The 23405-nt window shown below is 45.6% G+C and overlaps 1 protein-coding gene across 1 annotated transcript in view; it reads left to right on the top strand.

The window, feature by feature from the left end:
- Positions 1 to 23405, top strand: part of LOC132832614 (collagen alpha-1(V) chain-like) — a 143693-nt gene that overhangs the window by 58297 nt on the left and 61991 nt on the right. Inside the window, exon 2 of the mRNA XM_060850696.1 lies at positions 22067 to 22229. Within this exon, the coding sequence (XP_060706679.1) occupies positions 22067 to 22229 (163 nt within the window). The remainder of the gene's footprint in view (positions 1 to 22066; positions 22230 to 23405) is intronic.

The following is a 23405-nucleotide window of genomic DNA, read 5'->3' as shown; positions in this document are numbered from 1 at the left end:
TTTGTGTATTGCTCTATGGGTCTGCATTGTTGTGTGTGCCTGTTCCAGTCTTTGGGCTTTTCTCTGGGTCTGCTTTCTCTCTGTGTATTGCTCTGTGGGTCTGCTTCTAGGCTGTGTACTGTTCTATCTGGTTCCAATCTGTGTATTGCTCTGTGTGTCTGCTTCCAGTATGTGCATTAGTCTATGTGCCTGCTTCTAGTCTGTGTATTGTTCTGTCTGTTTCCAATCTGTACATTGTCCTTTGTGTCTAGTTCCAGTCAGCGTAGTCCTCATTTTCTGAAAGATCCAAGTCTGTTTCTTGTTTGCTGTCCCGTCTGTTTCAATTTGTGTTTTGCTCCAGATGTTGGGATCACTCAGTTTATTCTTCTGTGTGTCAATCTATTTATTTTTCTGTATGCATGCTTCCAGTCTGGTTATTGTTCCTTAGCTGGTTATGGTCTGTGTATCTGCTTTCATTCTACATATTGTTCCCTCTGGTTACACATTGTGCATTGTTCTGTGTCTTGTTCCAGCCTGTATATCTGTTTCCAGTCTGTGTGTGGTCCTGTGCGTCTGCTTCCAGTCTGTGTATGGTTCTGTGTGTCTGCTTCCAGTCTGTGTGTGGTTCTGTGTGTCTGCTTCCAGTCTGTGTGTGGTTCTGTGTGTCTGCTTCCAGTCTGTGTATGGTTCTGTGTGTCTGCTTCCAGTCTGTGTGTGGTTCTGTGTGTCTGCTTCCAGTCTGTGTGGTTCTGTGTGTCTGCTTCCAGTCTGTGTGTGGTTCTGTGTGTCTGCTTCCAGTCCATGTATGGTTCTGTGTGTCTACTTCCAGTCTGTGTATGGTTCTGAGTTTGCATTCAGTCTGTACATTGCTCTCTGTGTCTGCTCCCAGTCTGTAAGTTGCTCTGCATATCTCCTTCTAGTCTGTATATTGCTCTGTATATCTGCTTTCAGTCTGTGTCTTGCCCTGCACGTCTGCTTTCAGTTCGTGTCTTGGTCTGTGTGTCTGATTCCAGTCTGTTAGGTTCTAGTTTGGTCATTGTTCTATCTGTTTCCAGTCTCTGAATTGATTGCTGTGTTTGTCCTGGTCCATGATTTGTTCTACATGTCTGGTTCCAGTCCATGTAATGTTCTGTCAGATTCCAGTCTGCATAATGTTATCATCATCTCATTCTAGTCTATGTATTTTACTGTGCATTTGGTTCCAGTCTCTGTATGGTTCTGCCGTCAAGTTGAAGGATGTGTATTGTTCTGTGTATCTTATTCAAATCAGTCTCAAATCTGTCTGTGCATTGTTCTGTCTGGATGCAATCTGTATTATTCTGTTTGTCTGCTTCCAGCCTGTATATTGTTCTGTCTGATTCCATGCATGTACTGTTCTGTATTTCTAGCTGCATTTTTCTGTCTGGTTCCTGTGTTGTTCTCTGTGTCTCATTCTAGTCTGTACAGTATATTATTCTGTGTGTCTGAGTTCACCCTATGTATTGGTGTGTCTAGTGTCAGTCTGCATTTTGTCTGCGTTTTCATTTTACATATTTTTCTGTGTCTTGTTCCCGCCTGTGTGTGGTGCTGTCTTTTTTGAGTCTGTGCATTGTTCTGTTTGGTTCCAGTCTACATATTGCTCTGTCTGTCTGGTGCCTGTCTGTGCATTGTTCAGTTTGTGAATTGCTCTGAGTGTCTGGATCAGTCAACGTACTGCTACTTGTGTCTTGTTCCCATTTGCATATTGTCTGTCTGCCTTTTTTTTGTGGTCTGTGCCTTATTTGGTGGGTCCGGTTGCAGTCTTGGTATTGTTCTCTGTGCGTCAGCAGGTTCCTGTCCAGCAGGTTTATTTGAAAGCACAAGGTTTTGGAATGTAGCCCCTTCATCAGGTGAAGTGAGAGGGAAGCACACAGAACACAGAAATTATGGGCAGAAAGAATAATACGTCTCTGCAGGTGACCAAGTGTGGAGACAGTGAATCAAATATCAATAGCTGAATAACAACCAAATGACCTATAATCTGATGAAATGAGGCAGAGAGGTAATTACAAAAAAATTAAAAATAAGGCAGTGCTGGAGACAAACCAAATTTCTGAATGACATGGAACACAAACAGAACTGCCCAGCAGGTCTGGCAGCATCTGTGAAGAAACACCAGAGGAAGGGTCACCGGACCTGGAATGGTAACTCTGATTTTTCTTCATGGATGTTGCCACACCCATCGGGTCCCTCTGCAACTCTTGCCCTTGCTCCTGATTGACAGCATCTGCAGTTCTTTATTTCTCACTTCACCCGATGAAGGGGGCAACACTCTGAAAGCTTGTGATTTCAAACAAACCTGTTGGTCTATAATCTTGTGTCATCTGATTTCTGACTTTGTCCTCCCCAATCCAACACCTGCACCTCTACATCATGTCTGGTTCCTCTCTGTGTATTACTCTGTTTGTCTTTATCTAGTGTGAGTATTGTTCTGTCTGATTCTAGTCTGTGTGATCACTGGGCATTGGTGGCTGGTCTAGTATTTCTTGCCTGTCCCTACGTGTCCTTGAGAAGGTGGTGGTAAGCTGCTTTCTTGAACCGCTGCAATCCATGTGCTTCAGGTAGACCCATAATGTTGTTAGGGAAGGACTACCTCTGTGTCTGGTTTAAGCTTGTGCATTATACTGTGGCTGAAAATGTGTTGCTGGTTAAAGCACAGCAGGTTAGGCAGCATCCAAGGAACAGGAAATTCAACGTTCCGGGCATAAGCCCTTCATCAGGAATGAGGAGAGTGTGCCAAGCAGGCTAAGATAAAAGGTAGGGAGGAGGGACTTGGGGGAGGGGCGATGGAGATGTGATAGGTGGAAGGAGGTCAAGGTGAGGGTGATAGGCCGGAGTGGGGTGGGGGCGGAGAGGTCAGGAAGAAGATTGCAGGTTAGGAGGGCGGTGCTGAGTTGAAGGAACCGACTGAGACAAGGTGGGGGAGGGGAAATGAGGAAACTGGAGAAATCTGAGTTCATTCCTTGTGGTTGGAGGGTTCCCAGGCGGAAGATGAGGCGCTCTTCCTCCAACCGTCGTGTTGTTATGTTCTGCCGGTGGAGGAGTCCAAGGACCTGCATGTCCTCAGTGGAGTGGGAGGGGGAGTTAAAGTGTTGAGCCACGGGGTGGTTGGGTTGGTTGGTCCGGGCGTCCCAGAGGTGTTCTCTGAAGCGTTCCGCAAGTAAGCGGCCTGTCTCCCCAATATAGAGGAGGCCACATCGGGTGCAGCGGATGCAATAGATGATGTGTGTGGAGGTACAGGTGAACTTGTGGTGGATATGAAAGGATCCCTTGGGGCCTTGGAGGGAAGTGAGTGTGGAGGTGTGGGCGCAAGTTTTACATTTCCTGCGGTTGCAGGGGAAGGTGCCGGGAGTGGAGGTTGGGTTGGTGGGGGGTGTGGACCTGACGAGGGAGTCACGAAGGGAGTGGTCTTTGCGGAACACTGATAGGGGAGGGAGGGAAATATATCCCTGGTGGTGGGGTCCGTTTGGAGGTGGCGGAAATGACGGCAGATGATACATTGTATACGGAGATTGGTGGGGTGGTAGGTGAGAACCAGTGGGGTTCTGTCTTGGTGGCGGTTGGAGGAGCGGGGCTCAAGGGCGGAGGAGCGGGAAGTGGAGGAGATGCGGTGGAGGGCATCGTCGATCACGTCTGGGGGGAATCTGCGGTCCTTGAAGAAGGAGGCCATCTGGGCTGTACGGTGTTGGAACTGGTCCTCCTGGGAGCAGATGCGGCGGAGAAGAAGGAATTGGGAATATGGGATGGAGTTTTTACAGGGGGCAGGGTGGGAGGAGGTGTAGTCCAGGTAGCTGTGGGAGTCAGTCGGTTTATAGTAGATGTCTGTGTTGAGTCGGTCGCCCGAGATAGAAATGGAAAGGTCTAGGAAGGGGAGGGAGGAGTCTGAGACAGTCCAGGTGAATTTGAGGTCGAGATGGAAGGTGTTAGTAAAGTTGATGAACTGTCCAACCTCCTCGTGGGAGCACGAGGCAGCGCTGATACAGTCATCGATGTAGCGGAGGAAAAGGTGGGGGGTGATGCCAGTGTAGTTGCGGAAGATGGACTGTTCCACATATCCTACGAAGAGACAGGCATAGCTGGGGCCCATGCGGGTGACCATGGCAACTCCTTTAGTTTGGAGGAAGTGGGAGGATTGAAAAGAGAAGTTATTCAGGGTGAGGACCAGTTCAGTCAGTTGAAGGAGGGTGTCAGTGGAAGGGTACTGGTTGGTGCGGCGGGAAAGGAAGAAGCGGAGGGCTTTGAGTCCTTCGTGATGGGGGATGGAGGTGTACGGGGACTGGATGTCCATCGTGAAAATAAGGCGTTGGGGACCGGGGAAGCGAAAATCCTGGAGGAGGTGGAGGGCGTGGGTGGTGTCCCGAACGTAGGTGGGGAGTTCTTGGACTAAAGGGGACAGAACCGTGTTGAGGTATTGGGAGATGAGTTCGGTGGGGCAGGAGCAGGCTGAGACAATGGGTCGGCCGGGGCAGTCAGGTTTGTGGATTTTGGGCAGGAGGTAGAAACGGGCGGTGCAGGGTTGTGGGACTATGAGGTTGGAGGCGGTGGATGGGAGATCCCCTGAGGTGATGAGGTTATGGATGGTCTGGGAGATGATGGTTTGGTGGTGGGAGGTGGGGTCATGGTCAAGGGGGCGATAAGAGGAGGCGTCCGCGAGCTGGCGTTTGGCTGTGGGTCTGGTTCTAGCCTCTGTATTGTTCTATGTGTCTGGCTTCTGTCTGTGTATTGTTCTGTGTGTCTAGCTCATGTCTGTGTATTGTTCTGTGTGTCTGATTCCTGTCTGCGAATTGTTCTGTGTGTCTAGCTCCTGTCTGTGTATTGTTCTGTGTGTCTGGTCTCCTGACTGTGTATTGTTCTGTGTGTCTGGCACCTGTCTGTGTATTGTTCTGTGTGTCTGGCACCTGTCTGTGTATTGTTCTGTGTGTTTGACACCTGTCTGTGTATTGTTCTGTGTGTCTAGCTCCTGTCTGTGTATTGTTCTGTGTGTCTAGCTCCTGTCTGTGTATTGTTCTGTGTGTTTGACACCTGTCTGTGTATTGTTCGGTGTGTCTAGCTCCTGTCTGTGTATTGTTCTGTGTGTTTGGCACCTGTCTGTGTATTGTTCGGTGTGTCTAGCTCCTGTCTGTGTATTGTTCTGTGTGTTTGACACCTGTCTGTGTATTGTTCGGTGTGTCTAGCTCCTGTCTGTGTATTGTTCTGTGTGTTTGACACCTGTCTGTGTATTGTTCGGTGTGTCTAGCTCCTGTCTATGTATTGTTCTGGGTGTTTGGCTCCTGTCTGTGTATTGTTCTGTGTGTCTAGCTCATGTCTGTGTATTGTTCTGTGTGTCTGATTCCTGTCTGCGTATTGTTCTGTGTGTCTAGCTCCTGTCTGTGTATTGTTCTGTGTGTCTGATTCCTGTCTGCGTATTGTTCTGTGTGTCTAGCTCCTGTCTGTGTACTGTTCTGTGTGTTTGACACCTGTCTGTGTATTGTTCTGTGTGTCTAGCTCCTGTCTGTGTATTGTTCTGTGTGTTTGGCTCCTGTCTGTGTATTGTTATGTGTGTTTGATCCTGTCTGTGTATTGTTATGTGTGTCTGACTCCTGTCTGTGTATTGTTCTGTGTGTTTGACATCTGTCTGTGTATTGTTCTGTGTGTTTGGCACCTGTCTGTGTATTGTTCTGTGTGTTTGGCACCTGTCTGTGTATTGTTCTGTGTGTTTGGCACCCGTCTGTGTATTGTTCTGTGTGTCTAGCTCCTGGCTGTGTATTGTTGTGTGTGTCTGGCTCCTGTCTGTGTAGTTTTCTGTGTGTCTGGGCTCCTGTCTGTATATTGTTCTGTATGCCTGACTCCTGTCTGTGTATTGTTCAGTGTGTTTGGCACCTGTCTGTGTATTGTTCTGTTAGTCTGGCTCCTGTCTGTGTACTCTTCTGAGTGACTGGCTCCTGTCTGTGTATTGTTCTTTGTGTCTAGCTCCTGTCTGTGTATTGTTCTGTGTGTCTAGCTCCTGTCTGTGTATTGTTCTGTGTGTCTGGATTCCTGTCTGTGTATTGTTCTGTGTGTCTAGCTCCTGTCTGTGTATTGTTCTGTGTGTTTGGCACCTGTCTGTGTATTGTTCTGTGTGTCTAGCTCCTGGCTGTGTATTGTTGTGTGTGTCTAGCTCCTGTCTGTGTAGTTTTCTGTGTGTCTGGGCTCCTGTCTGTATATTGTTCTGTATGTCTGACCCCTGTCTGTGTATTGTTCAGTGTGTTTGGCACCTGTCTGTGTATTGTTCTGTGAGTCTGGCTCCTGTCTGTGTAGTTTTCTGTGTGTCTGGGCTCCTGTCTGTATATTGTTCTGTATGTCTGACTCCTGTCTGTGTATTGTTCAGTGTGTTTGGCACCTGTCTGTGTATTGTTCTGTGTGTTTGACACCTGTCTGTGTATTGTTCTGTGTGTTTGGCACCTGTCTGTGTATTGTTCTGTGTGTCTAGCTCCTGTCTGTGTATTGTTCTGTGTGTCTAGCTCCTGTCTGTGTATTGTTCTGTGTGTCTGGATTCCTGTCTGTGTATTGTTCTGTGTGTCTAGCTCCTGTCTGTGTATTGTTCTGTGTGTTTGGCACCTGTCTGTGTATTGTTCTGTGTGTCTAGCTCCTGGCTGTGTATTGTTGTGTGTGTCTAGCTCCTGTCTGTGTAGTTTTCTGTGTGTCTGGGCTCCTGTCTGTATATTGTTCTGTATGTCTGACCCCTGTCTGTGTATTGTTCAGTGTGTTTGGCACCTGTCTGTGTATTGTTCTGTGAGTCTGGCTCCTGTCTGTGTAGTTTTCTGTGTGTCTGGGCTCCTGTCTGTATATTGTTCTGTATGTCTGACTCCTGTCTGTGTATTGTTCAGTGTGTTTGGCACCTGTCTGTGTATTGTCCTGTGTGACTGGCACCTGTCTGTGTATTGTTCTTTGTGTCTAGCTCCTGTCTGTGTATTGTTCTGTGTGTCTAGCTCCTGTCTGTGTATTGTTCTGTGTGTCTGGATTCCTGTCTGTGTATTGTTCTGTGTGTTTGGCACCTGTCTGTGTATTGTTCTGTGTGTCTAGCTCCTGGCTGTGTATTGTTGTGTGTGTCTGGCTCCTGTCTGTGTAGTTTTCTGTGTGTCTGGGCTCCTGTCTGTATATTGTTCTGTATGTCTGACTCCTGTCTGTGTATTGTTCAGTGTGTTTGGCACCTGTCTGTGTATTGTTCTGTGTGTTTGACACCTGTCTGTGTATTGTTCTGTGTGTTTGGCACCTGTCTGTGTATTGTTCTGTGTGTCTAGCTCCTGTCTGTGTATTGTTGTGTGTGTCTGGCTCCTGTCTGTGTAGTTTTCTGTGTGTCTGGGCTCCTGTCTGTATATTGTTCTGTATGTCTGACTCCTGTCTGTGTATTGTTCAGTGTGTTTGGCACCTGTCTGTGTATTGTTCTGTGAGTCTGGCTCCTGTCTGTGTATTGTTCTGTGTGTTTGGCACCTGTCTGTGTATTGTTCTGTGTGTCTAGCTCCTGGCTGTGTATTGTTGTGTGTGTCTGGCTCCTGTCTGTGTAGTTTTCTGTGTGTCTGGGCTCCTGTCTGTATATTGTTCTGTATGCCTGACCCCTGTCTGTGTATTGTTCAGTGTGTTTGGCACCTGTCTGTGTACTCTTCTGAGTGACTGGCTCCTGTCTGTGTATTGTTCTTTGTGTCTAGCTCCTGTCTGTGTATTGTTCTGTGTGTCTAGCTCCTGTCTGTGTATTGTTCTGTGTGTCTGGATTCCTGTCTGTGTGTTTGGCACCTGTCTGTGTATTGTTCTGTGTGTTTGGCACCTGTCTGTGTATTGTTCTGTGTGTTTGGCACCTGTCTGTGTATTGTTCTGTGTGTCTAGCTCCTGTCTGTGTATTGTTGTGTGTGTCTGGCTCCTGTCTGTGTAGTTTTCTGTGTGTCTGGGCTCCTGTCTGTATATTGTTCTGTATGTCTGACCCCTGTCTGTGTATTGTTCAGTGTGTTTGGCACCTGTCTGTGTATTGTTCTGTGAGTCTGGCTCCTGTCTGTGTACTCTTCTGAGTGACTGGCACCTGTCTGTGTATTGTTCTTTGTGTCTAGCTCCTGTCTGTGTATTGTTCTGTGTGTCTAGCTCCTGTCTGTGTATTGTTCTGTGTGTCTGGATTCCTGTCTGTGTATTGTTCTGTGTGTTTGGCACCTGTCTGTGTATTGTTCTGTGTGTCTAGCTCCTGGCTGTGTATTGTTGTGTGTGTCTGGCTCCTGTCTGTGTAGTTTTCTGTGTGTCTGGGCTCCTGTCTGTATATTGTTCTGTATGTCTGACTCCTGTCTGTGTATTGTTCAGTGTGTTTGGCACCTGTCTGTGTATTGTTCTGTGTGTTTGACACCTGTCTGTGTATTGTTCTGTGTGTTTGGCACCTGTCTGTGTATTGTTGTGTGTGTCTAGCTCCTGGCTGTGTATTGTTGTGTGTGTCTGGCTCCTGTCTGTGTAGTTTTCTGTGTGTCTGGGCTCCTGTCTGTATATTGTTCTGTATGCCTGACTCCTGTCTGTGTATTGTTCAGTGTGTTTGGCACCTGTCTGTGTATTGTTCTGTGAGTCTGGCTCCTGTCTGTGTATTGTTCTGTGTGTTTGGCACCTGTCTGTGTATTGTTCTGTGTGTCTAGCTCCTGGCTGTGTATTGTTGTGTGTGTCTGGCTCCTGTCTGTGTAGTTTTCTGTGTGTTGGGCTCCTGTCTGTATATTGTTCTGTATGCCTGACCCCTGTCTGTGTATTGTTCAGTGTGTTTGGCACCTGTCTGTGTACTCTTCTGAGTGACTGGCTCCTGTCTGTGTATTGTTCTTTGTGTCTAGCTCCTGTCTGTGTATTGTTCTGTGTGTCTAGCTCCTGTCTGTGTATTGTTCTGTGTGTCTGGATTCCTGTCTGTGTGTTTGGCACCTGTCTGTGTATTGTTCTCTGTGTTTGGCACCTGTCTGTGTATTGTTCTGTGTGTTTGGCACCTGTCTGTGTATTGTTCTGTGTGTCTAGCTCCTGTCTGTGTATTGTTGTGTGTGTCTGGCTCCTGTCTGTGTAGTTTTCTGTGTGTCTGGGCTCCTGTCTGTATATTGTTCTGTATGTCTGACTCCTGTCTGTGTATTGTTCAGTGTGTTTGGCACCTGTCTGTGTATTGTTCTGTGAGTCTGGCTCCTGTCTGTGTATTGTTCTGTGTGTTTGGCACCTGTCTGTGTATTGTTCAGTGTGTCTAGCTCCTGGCTGTGTATTGTTGTGTGTGTCTAGCTCCTGTCTGTGTAGTTTTCTGTGTGTCTGGGCTCCTGTCTGTATATTGTTCTGTATGTCTGACTCCTGTCTGTGTATTGTTCAGTGTGTTTGGCACCTGTCTGTGTATTGTTCTGTGTTTCTGGCTCCTGTCTGTGTACTCTTCTGAGTGACTGGCACCTGTCTGTGTATTGTTCTTTGTGTCTAGCTCCTGTCTGTGTATTGTTCTGTGTGTCTAGCTCCTGTCTTTGTATTGTTCTGTGTGTCTGGATTCCTGTCTGTGTATTGTTCTGTGTGTTTGGCACCTGTCTGTGTATTGTTCTGTGTGTTTGGCACCTGTCTGTGTATTGTTCTGTGTGTCTAGCTCCTGGCTGTGTATTGTTGTGTGTGTCTGGCTCCTGTCTGTGTAGTTTTCTGTGTGTCTGGGCTCCTGTCTGTATATTGTTCTGTATGTCTGACTCCTGTCTGTGTATTGTTCAGTGTGTTTGGCACCTGTCTGTGTATTGTTCTGTGTGTCTGGCTCCTGTCTGTGTACTCTTCTGAGTGACTGGCTCCTGTCTGTGTATTGTTCTTTGTGTCTAGCTCCTGTCTGTGTATTGTTCTGTGTGTCTAGCTCCTGTCTGTGTATTGTTCTGTGTGTCTGGATTCCTGTCTGTGTATTGTTCTGTGTGTTTGGCACCTGTCTGTGTATTGTTCTGTGTGTCTAGCTCCTGGCTGTGTATTGTTGTGTGTGTCTGGCTCCTGTCTGTGTAGTTTTCTGTGTGTCTGGGCTCCTGTCTGTATATTGTTCTGTATGCCTGACTCCTGTCTGTGTATTGTTCAGTGTGTTTGGCACCTGTCTGTGTATTGTTCTGTGAGTCTGGCTCCTGTCTGTGTACTCTTCTGAGTGACTGGCTCCTGTCTGTGTATTGTTCTTTGTGTCTGGCTCCTGTCTGTGTATTGTTCTGTGTGTCTAGCTCCTGTCTGTGTATTGTTCTGTGTATTTGGCACCTGTCTGTGTATTGTTCTGTGTGTCTAGCTCCTGGCTGTGTATTGTTGTGTGTGTCTGACTCCTGTCTGTGTAGTTTTCTGTGTGTCTGGGCTCCTGTCTGTATATTGTTCTGTATGTCTGACTCCTGTCTGTGTATTGTTCAGTGTGTTTGGCACCTGTCTGTGTATTGTTCTGTGAGTCTGGCTCCTGTCTGTGTACTCTTCTGAGTGACTGGCTCCTGTCTGTATTGTTCTGTGTCTGACATCTTTCTGTGTATTGTTATGTCTAGTGTCCATTTGTATATTGTCGTTGTGTTTGGTTCTAGTCTGTGTATTGTTCTGTATATCTAATTTCAGTTTGTTTATCACCCTCTATGTATTATTTCTTGCTGTGTGTGTATTATTCTGTCTGTAGCACACTGTGTATTCTTCTGTGTCTAATTGCTGCCCATGTACCATTCTGTGAAGCTGCTATTACTCAGTGTATTTTTCTGTGTGATTGCAGTCTGTGCCATGCTCTGTATTTCTGTAGCCTGGTTCTAGTCTAGTTATTGTTCTATCTGGTTCCAGCCTGTGCATAGTTCTGTTTTCATTTTCCAGTCTGGGTATTGTTCTATGTCTAGTTTCTGACTGTGTGTTGTTCTATGTGTACTGTTCTATCTGTCAGGTTCCAGCTTGTATATTATTCTGCCTGTCTTGTTTCTGTCCATGTATTGTGCTGTCTTGTTTGAGTGAGTGCATTATTCTGTATGGCGTCAATCCGTGTATTGCTGTGTCTGTCTGGTTTCTGTCTATGCATTGTTTAGTTTTCTTCAAGTTTGTGAATCACTCTGAGTGTATTTTCTTTATATCTTGTTCCCACCTGCAAATTGTGCGTTGTCTAGTTCCAATCTGTGTAGCGTCTAGTTCCAATTTGTGTTTTACTGTGGCTGTCTGGATCCAGATTGTTCTGTCTGTCTGGTTACAGCTGGTGTATTGCTCTCTGTAATGTTTCCAATGTGTGCATTGTTCTGTATGTCTGGTCTCAGTCTGTGTATTTTTTTCTGTGTGTCTGATCCTGGACTACATATTGTTCTGCGTGTTTCATTCCAGTTTGTGTATTGGTTGGTGAATCTCTAATTCCAAACTGTGATGTGGTCTGGTTGTCTGAATACAAATTCTTTGTCATTCAGTGTCTCTGGATGACATATGTGGAGGTGCAGAAAAAAATCTCTGCCGGATGTGGAAGGACCCTTTGTGGCCTTGGTTGGAGGTGAAGGGGGAGGTGTGGGCATAGGCTTTACACCTCTTGCAGTGGCAAGAGAAGGTCCTGGGTGTGGAGGGTGGGTTGGTGGGTGGTATGGATCCAACGGGGGAGTCGCGGTGGGAATGGTCTCTGTGGAATGCTGAAAGGGATGGGGAGGGAAATATATCTCTGGTGGTGGGGTGTGATTGTAACAGAACAAAGGTCTCCATGCCCTCCATTTCTTCCTCTCCTGCCGATCCAACTAGTACCGTTCCACTCATTTAATTGTCTGAACTGGTCCTAACCCTCAACAATTTCTCCTTTGAATCCTCCCACTTCCTTCAGACTAAAGGGGTAGCAATGGGCACCCGCATGGGCCCCAGCTATGCCTGTCTCTTTGTCAGCTATGTGATACAGTCTATCTTCCACAGTTACACCGATACCATTTCCCACCTTTTCCTCTGCTACATTGATGACTGTATTGTTGCCACCTTGTGCTCCCACGAGGAGGCTGAACAGTTCATCAGATTCTTAAACACTCTCCACCCCGACCTCAAGATCACCTGGACCATCTCGGACACCTCCCTTCCCTTCCTGGACCTCTCCACTTCCATTTTTGGTGACCAACTTAACAGGGACATCTACTTCAAACCCACCAACTCCCACAGCTACCTGGATTACACCTCCCCACCCCCACCCCCATCCTTGGTAAAAATCCTTAATTCATCCACCTCATCTGCTCCCGGGAGGAGCAAATCCACTCCAAAACATCCCAGATGGTCTCGTTCATCAAGGACCACAATATCCCCATCTACGTGGTCAACAATGCCCTCCAGCGCATCTCCTCCACTTCCCGCACTTCCACCCTTGAACCTCACCCCACCAAACAGAAGGACAGAACCCTTCGGTCCTCACCTTCCACCCCACCAACCTTGCGATACAGTGCATCATCCTCCCCCATTTCCACTACCTACGGTCAGATCCCACCACCAGTGATATATTTCTCTCCCCACCCCGTCTGCATTCAGCAGAGACTATTCCCTCCGTTACTTCTGTCCACACCCACCATCAACACACCGTGTGCTCCCAGCACCTTCCCTTGCCATCGCACAAGCTGAAAAAGCTCTGAGCGTACCTCCCCCTCACTTCCATTCAAGGCTCCCAAGGATCCTTCCATATCTGAGCTGCACATCCAAACACCTCATCTACTGTGTCCATTGCTCTCAATTTGATCTCCTCTACATGGGGAGACATGACGCCAACTTGCGGAACATTTTAGAGAACATCTCTGGGACACACACACTAAATAACTCCACCGCCTTGTGGTTGACCACTTCAACTCCACCTCCCCTCCACCAATGACATGTAAATCTTGGGCCTCCTTCACCGCCAAATCCTAGCCATCCGATAACTGGAGGAAGAACACCTCATCTTCCTCCTTGGTACTCTCCAACCACACAGAATCAATGTCGATTTCACCAGTTTCCTCATCTCCCCTCCCCCCACCTTATCCCAGATCCAACCCTCCAACTTGGCACCACCCTCTTGGACTGTTCTACCTGTCCATCTTCCTTCCTACCTGTCCGTTCCACCCTCGACCATGACCTATCATTATCACTCCCACCTTCAGCCACCTTTGCATTCCTAGCTACTTTTTCCCAGCTTCACACCACTCCCATTTATCTCAGCCCCTTGCCACCCTCTCCCCCCAGACCTCAATCCTGATGAAGAGCTTATGTTCGAAACAACACTTCTCCTGCCTGAGCAGCTGTGCTTTTGCAGCACCACACCTTTTGACTCTGATCTCCAGCATCTGCAGTCCTCACTCTCTCCATATTGTTTTCTGTGTCAGGTTAAGTCCGTGCATTGTTCTGTATGTTTGGTTCAAGTTTGTAGATTGTTCTATGTGTCTGGTCCAAGACTTTGTATTGCTCTGTGTACCTTTTTCCAGTCTACGTATTGTCCTGTCTGTGGATTGTTCTATCTGAATCCTGTCTTGTGGTCTCTGTCTCAGGTTTTAGTCTTTGTATTATTCTGTGGGTCTATTTCAAGATGTGTATTCTTCTGTGTTTCTTGTTCTCATTTGTTTATTGTCTGTATATCTTGTTTCAGTCTGTGTATAATCCTGTGGTCTGGTACCTGCCTGTGTACCTGTTTATTGATCTCCCTGTGTTATTGTTTCTTAGGAGTATACTATTCTATCTTACACATTATTCTGTCTGTCTGGTTCTAGCCTGTATATTGTTCTGTGTGTCTGGTTTGAGTGTGTGTATTTTTCTCTCTGATCTCAGACTATGTATCACCTTGCACTCCTGGTTCAACTCTGTGTATTGGTTGGTTTCTGTCTAATTCCAATCTTTGATTTGCTCTTGTTGTCTGGATTTAGAATTTTTTTTATTGTTCTGTATCTCGGGTTCCAGTCATGCATTGTCTGTCTATCTGTCTGGATCAAATCTGTGTATTGTGCTATGTGTCTGGTTGCTGTTTGTGCATTGTTCCACCTTGTTCCGGCCTGTGTTTGGTTCCAGTCTGCATAGTTCTGCATAGACTTAGTCTGTGTATTTATTGCTTTGTCTCTGTTTCCTGTCTCTTGTTGTTTCGTCTGTCTGGTCCCTGCCTGTTTACTCATCTCTTTTTCTTGTCTCAGAGACAGTAAATTGTTCTGTGTGTTTCATTCCAGCCTGCGCATTTTTTTACGAGTCTCAATCAAATCTGTGTATTGTTCTATGTGGCTGGATGCTGTTTCTGTACTGTTCTGTCTATCTTGTGTCTTGTTCTGTACTTTGTTCCAGTCTATGGTTTCAGTATGTGTATTGTTCTGTCCCATTCCCAACTGGGTGCTGTTCTGTACAGATCCCGTGCATGTATTACTCTGTGCCAGTGTTTGTGTTTTGTCTGTCTGGTTCCTGTGTATTTTCCTTTTTGTTTGGTCCCAGACTGTGAATTACTCTGTGTGTCTGGTTCCAGACTATGTATTATTCTGTGTGCTTGGTTCAAGTTTTTAGATTCTTTCCACTCTGTGCATTGGTTGGTGTCTAATTAGTTCCAATTGTCCTGGCTATCTGCATCCAGAATGTTTACTGTATTGTATTTCTGATTATAGTCTGTGTATTCTTCTGTCTAGTTCCAATCTGTGTATTGTTCTGTCTGGCTTCAGTCTGTGTGTTGTCCTCTCTGTTTCTGGTTCCAGTATGTGTAATGTTCTGTCTGGCTCTACTCTGTATATTGCAGCCTGTGTCTTATTCTGCTATTCTGCCGGGTTCCTGCCTGTGAATTGTTCGATTTGACTGATTCCTGCCTGCGGATTGTTTTATTTGTCTGGTTCCTGTCTGTCTCTTGTTCTCTGTGTCTGGTTTTAGTATGTGTATTGTTCTGTGTGACTATTTCCATATGTGTATGTCCTGTGTTTCTTGTTCCATCTGCTTATTGTCTGTATGCATTGTTCCAGTTTGTGTATTGTTCTGACTTGTTTTAGTCTGTGTATTGTATTGTTCTGTCTGGGTTCAGTCTGTGTATTTTTCTGTGAGTCTGGTCCCAGACTGTGAACTGTTCTGTGTGCGTGGATGCAGTCTGTGTGTTGTTGTGTGTGTCTAGTTTAGGTCTGTGTATTTGTTCTGTCTTATTCCAGATTATGCTCTGTTCTGCATAGATTCAGTCCATGTATTCCTGTGTACCTGGTTCCAATTGCTTGTGTTATTTCCTGCCTATATTTTGCTATATTTCTCTGACTCTATACTGAGTACTGATCTGGGTGTCTAGTTCAAGTCTGTGCATTGTCCTGTGTCTGGTTCCAGCCTGTGTGTTCTGTGTGTTTCCTTCCAGTCTGTGTATTGTTCAATGTGTTCCTTCCAGACTGTACATTGTTCTATGCAGACACAGTGCTCTGTCTGTCTGATTCCTGTCTGTTTTTGTTTTCCCTGACTGGCTTTTGCCTCTGTACTGTTCTGTTTGTCTGATCCCAGACTGTGTATTGTGTGTGTGTTGTTGTTCTGGTCTATGAATTGTCCTGTGCGTCTGCTTTCAGTCTGTGTATTTTTCTGTGTCAGGTTCTAGTCTGTGTTTTGTTCTGTGTGTTTGGTTGAGTATATGTATTGTTCTGTTTGTCTGGTCCCAGACTGTGCATTGATCTGTGTTTGTGGTTCCTGTCTGTGTATTGTTCTGTGTGCTGTCAGTCTCTATAATGTCTCTCTGTCTGTTTCTAGTTTGTGTATTGTTCTGTGTGTCTGGTTTGAGTGTGCATATTGTTCTGTCTGGTTCCCGTCTGTGGTTTGATCAGTTTGTCTGATTCCAGTCTGTGTATGTGCGAGGAGAAAGTGAGGTCTGCAGATGCTGGAGATCAGAGCTGAAAATGTGTTGCTGGAAAAGCGCAGCAGGTCAGGCAGCATCCAAAGAACAGGAAATTTGACGTTTCGGGCATAAGCCCTTCATCAGGAATGAAGGGCTTATGCCCGAAACGTCAAATTTCCTGTTCCTTGGATGCTGCTTGACCTGCTGCGCTTTTCCAGCAACACATTTTCAGCTCCAGTCTGTGTATTGCTATATGTATCTAGTTTCAGTCTGTGTAATTGATCTGTTTTATTCCAGACTGTGCATTGTTCTGTATAAATCCATTGTCTGTATTACTCTGTGCTCCAGTCTATGTAACATTTTGTGTTTGTTTCCAGTCTATATATTGTTATGTGTGTCTGGTTCTAGTCTGTGGATGGTTCTGTGTGTCTGGTTCCAGTCTGTGGATGGTTGTGTGTATCTGGTTCCAGTCTGTGGATGGTTCTGTGTGTCTGGTTCCAGTCTGTGGATGGTTGTGTGTATCTGGTTCCAGTCTGTGGATGGTTGTGCGTGTGCTAGTCCGTTCCCATGTTGGTGCATTGTTCCATGTGTACCTGACTGTTATAGAGTCATACAGCATGGAAACAGATCCTTCAGTCCTAACTAGTCCATGCTGACCATAATCCCAAACTAAACCAGTCCCACCTGCCTGTGCTTGGCCCATATCCCAACAAACATTTCTTTCTCATGTCATTTAAGTTTCTTTTAAACCTTGTAACTGTACCTGCATCCACTCCTTCCTCTGGAAGTTCATTCCACCTGTAAATCACTCTCTGTCTAAAAACAAATGCCCCTCATGTTTTTTTTATAGCTTTCTCCTTCCACTTAAAAATAAACCCCCTAGATTTGAAATCCCCTTCTTGAAGGAAAAGAATCTGACATTCACCTTATCTATGACCCTCATGATTTTATAAACCTCCATAAGGTCATCCCTCAATCTCCTACGCTCCAGTGAAAAAAGTCCCAGCCTATCCAGCCTTCCTTATAACTCAGACCTTCTATTCCCGGCAATATCCTGGTAAATCTCTTCCAGATTTACCTGCTCCACCTTAATAATATCATACCTGTGAGAGCGTGACCAGAACTGGACCAATGTCCTGCACCACCACAACTAAACGACCTAAATTCTACACTTGAAGTTCTGAATAATGAAGGCCTTCTTGACCACTCTATCTGTATGTGGTGTAAACTTGAAAGACTTATGTACCTGAAACCCTCGGTCTCTCTGTTCTACAACACTACCCAAGGCACTACTTTTAATTATATAAGTTGTTTGTCTTACTAAAATGCAATACTGCACATTTATCTGAACTCTTTCTGTCAGTCTTCAGCCCATTGACTAAATTGACCAAGATCTCTTTGCAATCTTAGATAACCTCCTTCACTATCCACTAATTTTGGTGTCACCCACAAACTTACTAATCATGCTTGTATTCTCATTTATATAATTTACATAAATGACAAACAAAAGAGGACCCAAAACCCATCCCTGTGCAACACTGCTGGTCAGTGGCCTCCAGTACAAGAAACAACCCTCCATCATCACTCTCTGTCTCCTGCCATTAAGCCAATTTTGCATCCAATTTGCAAGCTCACTCTGATTTCCATGTGATCTAACTTTACTAATTAGTCTACAAAGTGGAACCTTGTCAAAGGCTTTACTAAAGTCCAAATAAACAATGTCTACTGTCTAGCCCTCATGAATCTTCTTGTTCACTTCCTCAAAAAACTCAGTCAAGCTTGTCAGACATGATTTCCCTTGCACAAAAATGTCTTTTTCTGTGTCTCTTGACTCTTGTTTGTATGTGCGTAAGTCTGTTCACCAATCTATGTGCTGTATTGTTTATGTTCCTTCCCTTTGTCTCGGATGGTATTTAATCTAAGTGTGAGGGGCTTGGCTCACAGACTGTATAGGAGGGGAGAGCCTGTGTTCTCTCCTTCAGGGACAATATCAAACCTTTCCCAGGATCAAGGATCCTGAGAGCAGATAGCCTGACACTCAATAACTGCCGCAAGTCGGGAAGCAAACTCAACACCATTTGCTTTTCAGCAGCTACTTTGGCTAATGCTGGTTGAATATCATCAGCTTGGGAATGAGACCCTTAAGTGTACATTAATTGCTCAGTTTATGCCTGAGCTGATGTTGGATTGGGAAGGCTGTCTACAAGCCTTCCCACATCAATCATGATTGGGGTTAGACAGAGGAAGGTGGCAGAGTTCCCATCCCACACCCTCCAAACTCACCATGTGGAAGAGCATTAAATCCCACCCTTCATGAATGCCAATTATTCAGATTGTTTTTAACCATGCTCGGGTACTGTTTTGTCATGTCACTCTGGTTCTATGGTCTGGATACTGGTATGTTTATCACTCTGGTTCTGTTGTGCGTACTTGCATCTGGTCTGGATGTTGTGTATATACTTTCTGTACTGACTCCATGTCTACATACCTGTCTTTGTGTGTGAGTGTATTTCTCTGCCTGTGCATTACTTCATGTCTCTGTTAGTCTGTGTATTTTCCCTTTGCATGTCACTTTATGTAGCCCTGTGTGTATGTACTAGTCTGTTTCTATGTCTATATATTGGTCTCTGTCTCAGTCCATTTTCATGTGTGTATGAGTCTACTTTTTCTATGTGTATTACTGTGTCAGTCTTTTTCATTGTATTGTGCCTATTTTTGATGACTGTCATGCAGTTACAACATCTGTGTATTGCTGTCTGTATCTGGAAGTCTGTTCTGTGTCTGCATATATTATTCTGTTTGGGTGTTCTTCTCTGCACCTATACTGTGTGTGCCTGTAGGCATTTCATCTTTCCTTGAATTGTTTTTGTGTGTGTAAGACTGTCTGTTCACTGTGCTTTCTGTGTGTTTTCTTCTTTCATTAGCTTCATATTGTTCTGTGCATGATTAAGTGAGTTCCTATCGCTATTAATTATTATTTCCATCCTTCCACTCTGTTGTTCCGTGGTATTGCTGTTTTTGTGTCTGTCTACCTTTGTATTATTTTTAGATGCCAGTCTGCCTGTACATTGATAACCGAATGGGGCTATCTGGTCCTATTTAATGTATTTTTTGTGTATTCCTTGTGTTTCTACTCTGTGCTTTATCATTTCCATATCCTTGCCCTGTGAGTGTCTTAGTATATTCCTAATTCTGTGGAGTATTCTGTGTGTGTGTGTGTGTGTGTGTGTGTGTGTGTGTGTGTGTGTAATACTGGATGCTTGCATCTGTCTATTCTGTTGTTGTGTATAAATCTGTTTTTCCATGTGTGTATTCCTCTATTTATGTCGATCCTTTCTTATGCCTGCATATTGTTCTGTGTGTCAGTCTGTTTCTTTTTAATGTGTATTGTGTGCAACTGTGTTTTTCTTTGAGTGTGCTTCCATATGGATGTGTTGTTCTGTGTGTGTGTGTGTGTCAGACAGTCTAATTCAAGATTAGTGTATTGTAATGCATTGTGTCAGTGTACCAGCCTGGTTGTAGGTCTATGTGCTTATCTATGGCCATGGGATGGCACGGTGGCTCAGTGGTTAGCACTGCTGCCTCAAAGCATTAGGGACCCAGATTTGATTGCTGCCTTGGGTGATTGTCCGTGTGGAGTTTGCATATTCTCCCGGTGTCTGCATAGGTTTCCTCCAGATGCTCTGGTTTCCTCCCACAGTCCAAAGATGTGTAGGTTAGGTGGATTGGCCATGCTAAATTACCCATAGCGATCAAGGATGTGGAGGTTAGGTGCATCAGTCATAGGAAATGTAGAGTAATAGGGTAGGGGAATGGGTGTGGGTGGAATACTCTTTGGAGGGTTTAAGTGGACTTATTGGGCCGACTGGTCTTTTCCCCCACTGTTGGGATTCTATGACTTCTATATTAGTCTTTTCTGCATCAATATTAGATTAGATTAGATTACTTACAGTGTGGAAACAGGCCCTTCGGCCCAACAAGTCCACACCGACCCGCCGAAGCGCAACCCACCCATACCCCTACATATAACCCTTACCTAACACTACGGGCAATTTAGCACGGCCAATTCACCTGACCCGCACATCTTTGGACTGTGGGAGGAAACCGGAGCACCCGGAGGAAACCCACGCAGACACGGGGAGAATGTGCAAACTCCACACAGTCAGTCGCCTGAGGCGGGAATTGAACCCAGGTCCCTGGCGCTGTGAGGCAGCAGTGCTAACCACTGTGCCACCGTGCCGCCCTGTTTTTCTATATATCTGACAGTCTTTTTTTTAATATCTCAGTGCGTTCTTCTGAGAATCTCCCTCTCTCCTTTACCTGTGTCTTTTGCTCCCTCTCTTCTTTACCCACTGTGACTCTCACTTCCTTTTTCCTTTACCACTGTGTCTCTCGCTCCCTCTCTCCTTTACCACTGTGTCTCTTGTTCCCTCTCTCCTTTCCCCACCGTGTCTATCACTTCTCTCTCCGTTATCCACCTTGTCTCTCGCTCCCTCTCTCCTTTACACACCATGTCTCGCTCTACCCTCATGTTTCTCGCTCCCTCTCTTCCTTATCCACCGTGTCTCTCACTTTATCTCTCACTCTGTTTCTCCTTTACTCACCGTGTCTCTCACTCCTTCTGTTCCTTATGTACGATGTCTCTTGTTCTATCCCTCTCTTACCTACCTTTGTCTCTCCTTCCCTCACCTATCATCTCTCTCTCTCTCTCTCTCCCCATCCCTTATCCATTGTGTCTCTTGCTCCTTTCCACTTACTGAAGTCCATATAGATGTGATCTATATGGACTTCAGTAAGGTGTTCGACAAGGTTCCCCATGGGAGACTGATTAGCAAGGTTAGATCTCATGGAATACAGGGAGAACTAGCCATTTGGATACAGAACTGGCTCAAAGGTAGAAGACAGAGGGTGGTGGTGGAGGGTTGTTTTTCAGACTGGAGGCCTGTGACCAGTGGAGAGCCACAAGGATTGGTGCTGGGCCCTCTACTTTTTGTCATTTACGTAAATGATTTGGATGCGAGCATAAGAGGTACAGTTAGTAAGTTTGCAGATGACACCAAAATTGGAGGTGTAGTGGACAGCGAAGAGGGTTACCTCAGATTACAACAGGATCTGGACCAGATGGGCCAATGGGCTGAGAAGTGGCAGGTGGAATTTAATTCAGATAAATGCGAGATGCTGCATTTTGGGAAAACAAATCTTAGCAGGACTTATACACTTAATGGTAAGGTCCTAGGGAGTGTTGCTGAACAAAGAGACCTTGGAGTGCAGGTTCATAGCTCCTTGAAAGTGGAGTCTCAGGTAGATAGGATAGTGAAGAAGGCATTTGGTATGCTTTCCTTTATTGGTCAGAGTATTGAGTACAGGAGTTGGGAGGTCATTTTGTAGCTGTACAGGACATTGGTTAGGACACTGTTGGAATAATGCATGCAATTCTGGTCTCCTTCCTATCGGAAAGATATTGTGAAACTTGAAAGGGTTCAGAAAAGATTTACAAGGATATTGCCAGGGTTGGAGGATTTGAGCTACAGGGAGAGTCTGAACAGGCTGGGGCTGTTTTCCCTGGAGCGTCAGAGGCTGAGGGGGTGACCTTATAGAGGTTTACAAAATTATGAGGGGCATGGATTGGGTAAACTAGCAAAGTCTTTTCCCTGGGGTTGGGGAGTCCAGAACTAGAGGGCATAGGTTTAGGGTGAGAGGTGAAAGACATAAAAGAGATGTACGGGGCAACTTTTTCACACAGAGGGTGGTACGTGTATGGAATGAGCTGCCAGAGGAAGTGGTGGAGGCTGGTACAATTGCAACATCTGGATGGGTATATGAATAGGAAGAGTTTGGAGGGATATGGGCCGGGTGCTGGCACATGGGACTAGATTGGGTTGGGATATCTGGTCAGCATGAACGGGTTGGACTGAAGGGTCTGTTTCCATGCTGTACTTCTCTATGATTCGATGACTCTATGTTCACTATGTCTCCTGTTCCAAGTCTCCCTTACCCACCATGTCTCTTCCTCCTGCACCTGCCATGTCTCTCTCTGCTTATCCACCATGTCTCTCGCTCAATCCTTCCCCTACCCACTGTGTCACTTGTTTCGTCTCTCACTCTGTTTCTCCCCTAAACACTGTGTCGTTCTTTCACTTTGTCCTTTACCCACTGTGTCTCTACCTTCCTCTCTTTTGCTCCCTCACCCTTTTTTCACTGTGCTGCTCATTCCCTCTCCTTTATCCACTATTTCTCACTCCCTCTCTCCTTTACCCACCGTGTTTCTCTCACCTTCCCTCCCTTACCCACCATATCTCTCCCTCCCCCCTCTCCCTTACAATTGTGTCTCTCGCTCCCTCTCTTCCTTACCCACTTTTTTTTTCTCTTTCTCGCCTGCAGGTGGCATCGAGTTGCTATCAGTGTGCAGAAGAAGAAGATCACTATGATTTTTGACTGCAAAAAAACTGTGACCAAGCCCCTGCCCCGCAGTAACAAGCCCATCATTGACACCAAGGGAATTGTGGTGTTCGGAACTAGGATTTTAGATGAAGAAGTGTTTGAGGTAAAATGCTTTTTTCTATTATACGTTTCATACACAAAGCCTTTTCTAAGTAGAATACAACTGTACACTGATATGAGGTTGGACCGCTAAAATCACACTTGTCACTTTACGGTTCACAAAAGTTGACAGGGGGAAGGCAACGCCCTAGCGGTATTATCACTGGATTGTTAATCCAGAGACCCAGGTAATGTTCTTGGAACCGGGGTTCAAGTCCCACCATGGCAGATGATAGAAGTTAAATTCAGTAATAAAAAGAAAATCTGGAATGAGAAGTGCTGTCTGGTTCAGCAGTGCCCTTTAGGGACTCTTAGCTGCAATAAATGCTGGCCTAGGCAGTGCCATCCTCATCCTGTGAATGACTAAGTAAAGAAAGCAACATGATGGCGAGTAAGTGCAATTAAATGAGATGCAAAGCTTCCTCAACAGTGTCCCACCAAACAAGCCCAAGACAGGTACTGCATGGGACCAGACAGAGTAATGCTCCTCTACTGAAGGTAAAGCCTATTCTACTATTTTAAACTGCTACCTCAGACATTCCCAGGACAGATACACCACAGGCGTGGATACAGAGTGAAGCTCCTTCTACATTGACTCATCAAATAATCCAAGGCAAGTACAAGCATGAGGCTAGATACAACATAATGCTCCATCTACTTTATTAAACTCAAAGTAAAGCTCTATCTATGCTTCTAAAGTAAAAGCAATGCTCCTTCTGTCACAACACTGTCACAAGCACTGACACAAGACAGTGAGAGACTTTTACCTAGGATGATGATGTCGACTTGTATGAGGGATATAGCTGCAAATCGAGGGGTGATAGATTTAAGACAGATGTTGGAGGCAGGTTCTTTACTCAGAGAGTGGTAAGGGTGTGGAATTCCCTACCTGCCAGTGTAGTTAACTCAGCCACATTAGGGACATTGAAACAGTCCGTGGATAAACACATGGATGATGATGGGATAGTGTAGGAGGAAGGGCTTAGATTAGTTCACAGGTTGGCGCAACATCAAAGGCCAAAGGGCCTGTTCTACGCTGTGTTGTTCTATGGTCTGTGTACTACTCTTGTAACTTAAAAGTAAAGCTCTCTATCCACTTTTTTTGTCAAGCACCCCCCCCAGTGCTGGTACACCAAAGGGTCAAATACAGAGTAAAACTTCCCCACAGTCATATAAAAGA

Source organism: Hemiscyllium ocellatum, chromosome 35, assembly GCF_020745735.1.
Source record: "Hemiscyllium ocellatum isolate sHemOce1 chromosome 35, sHemOce1.pat.X.cur, whole genome shotgun sequence".
Lineage (NCBI taxonomy): Eukaryota > Metazoa > Chordata > Chondrichthyes > Orectolobiformes > Hemiscylliidae > Hemiscyllium > Hemiscyllium ocellatum.
This window is presented reverse-complemented; position numbering and strand designations above follow the sequence as displayed.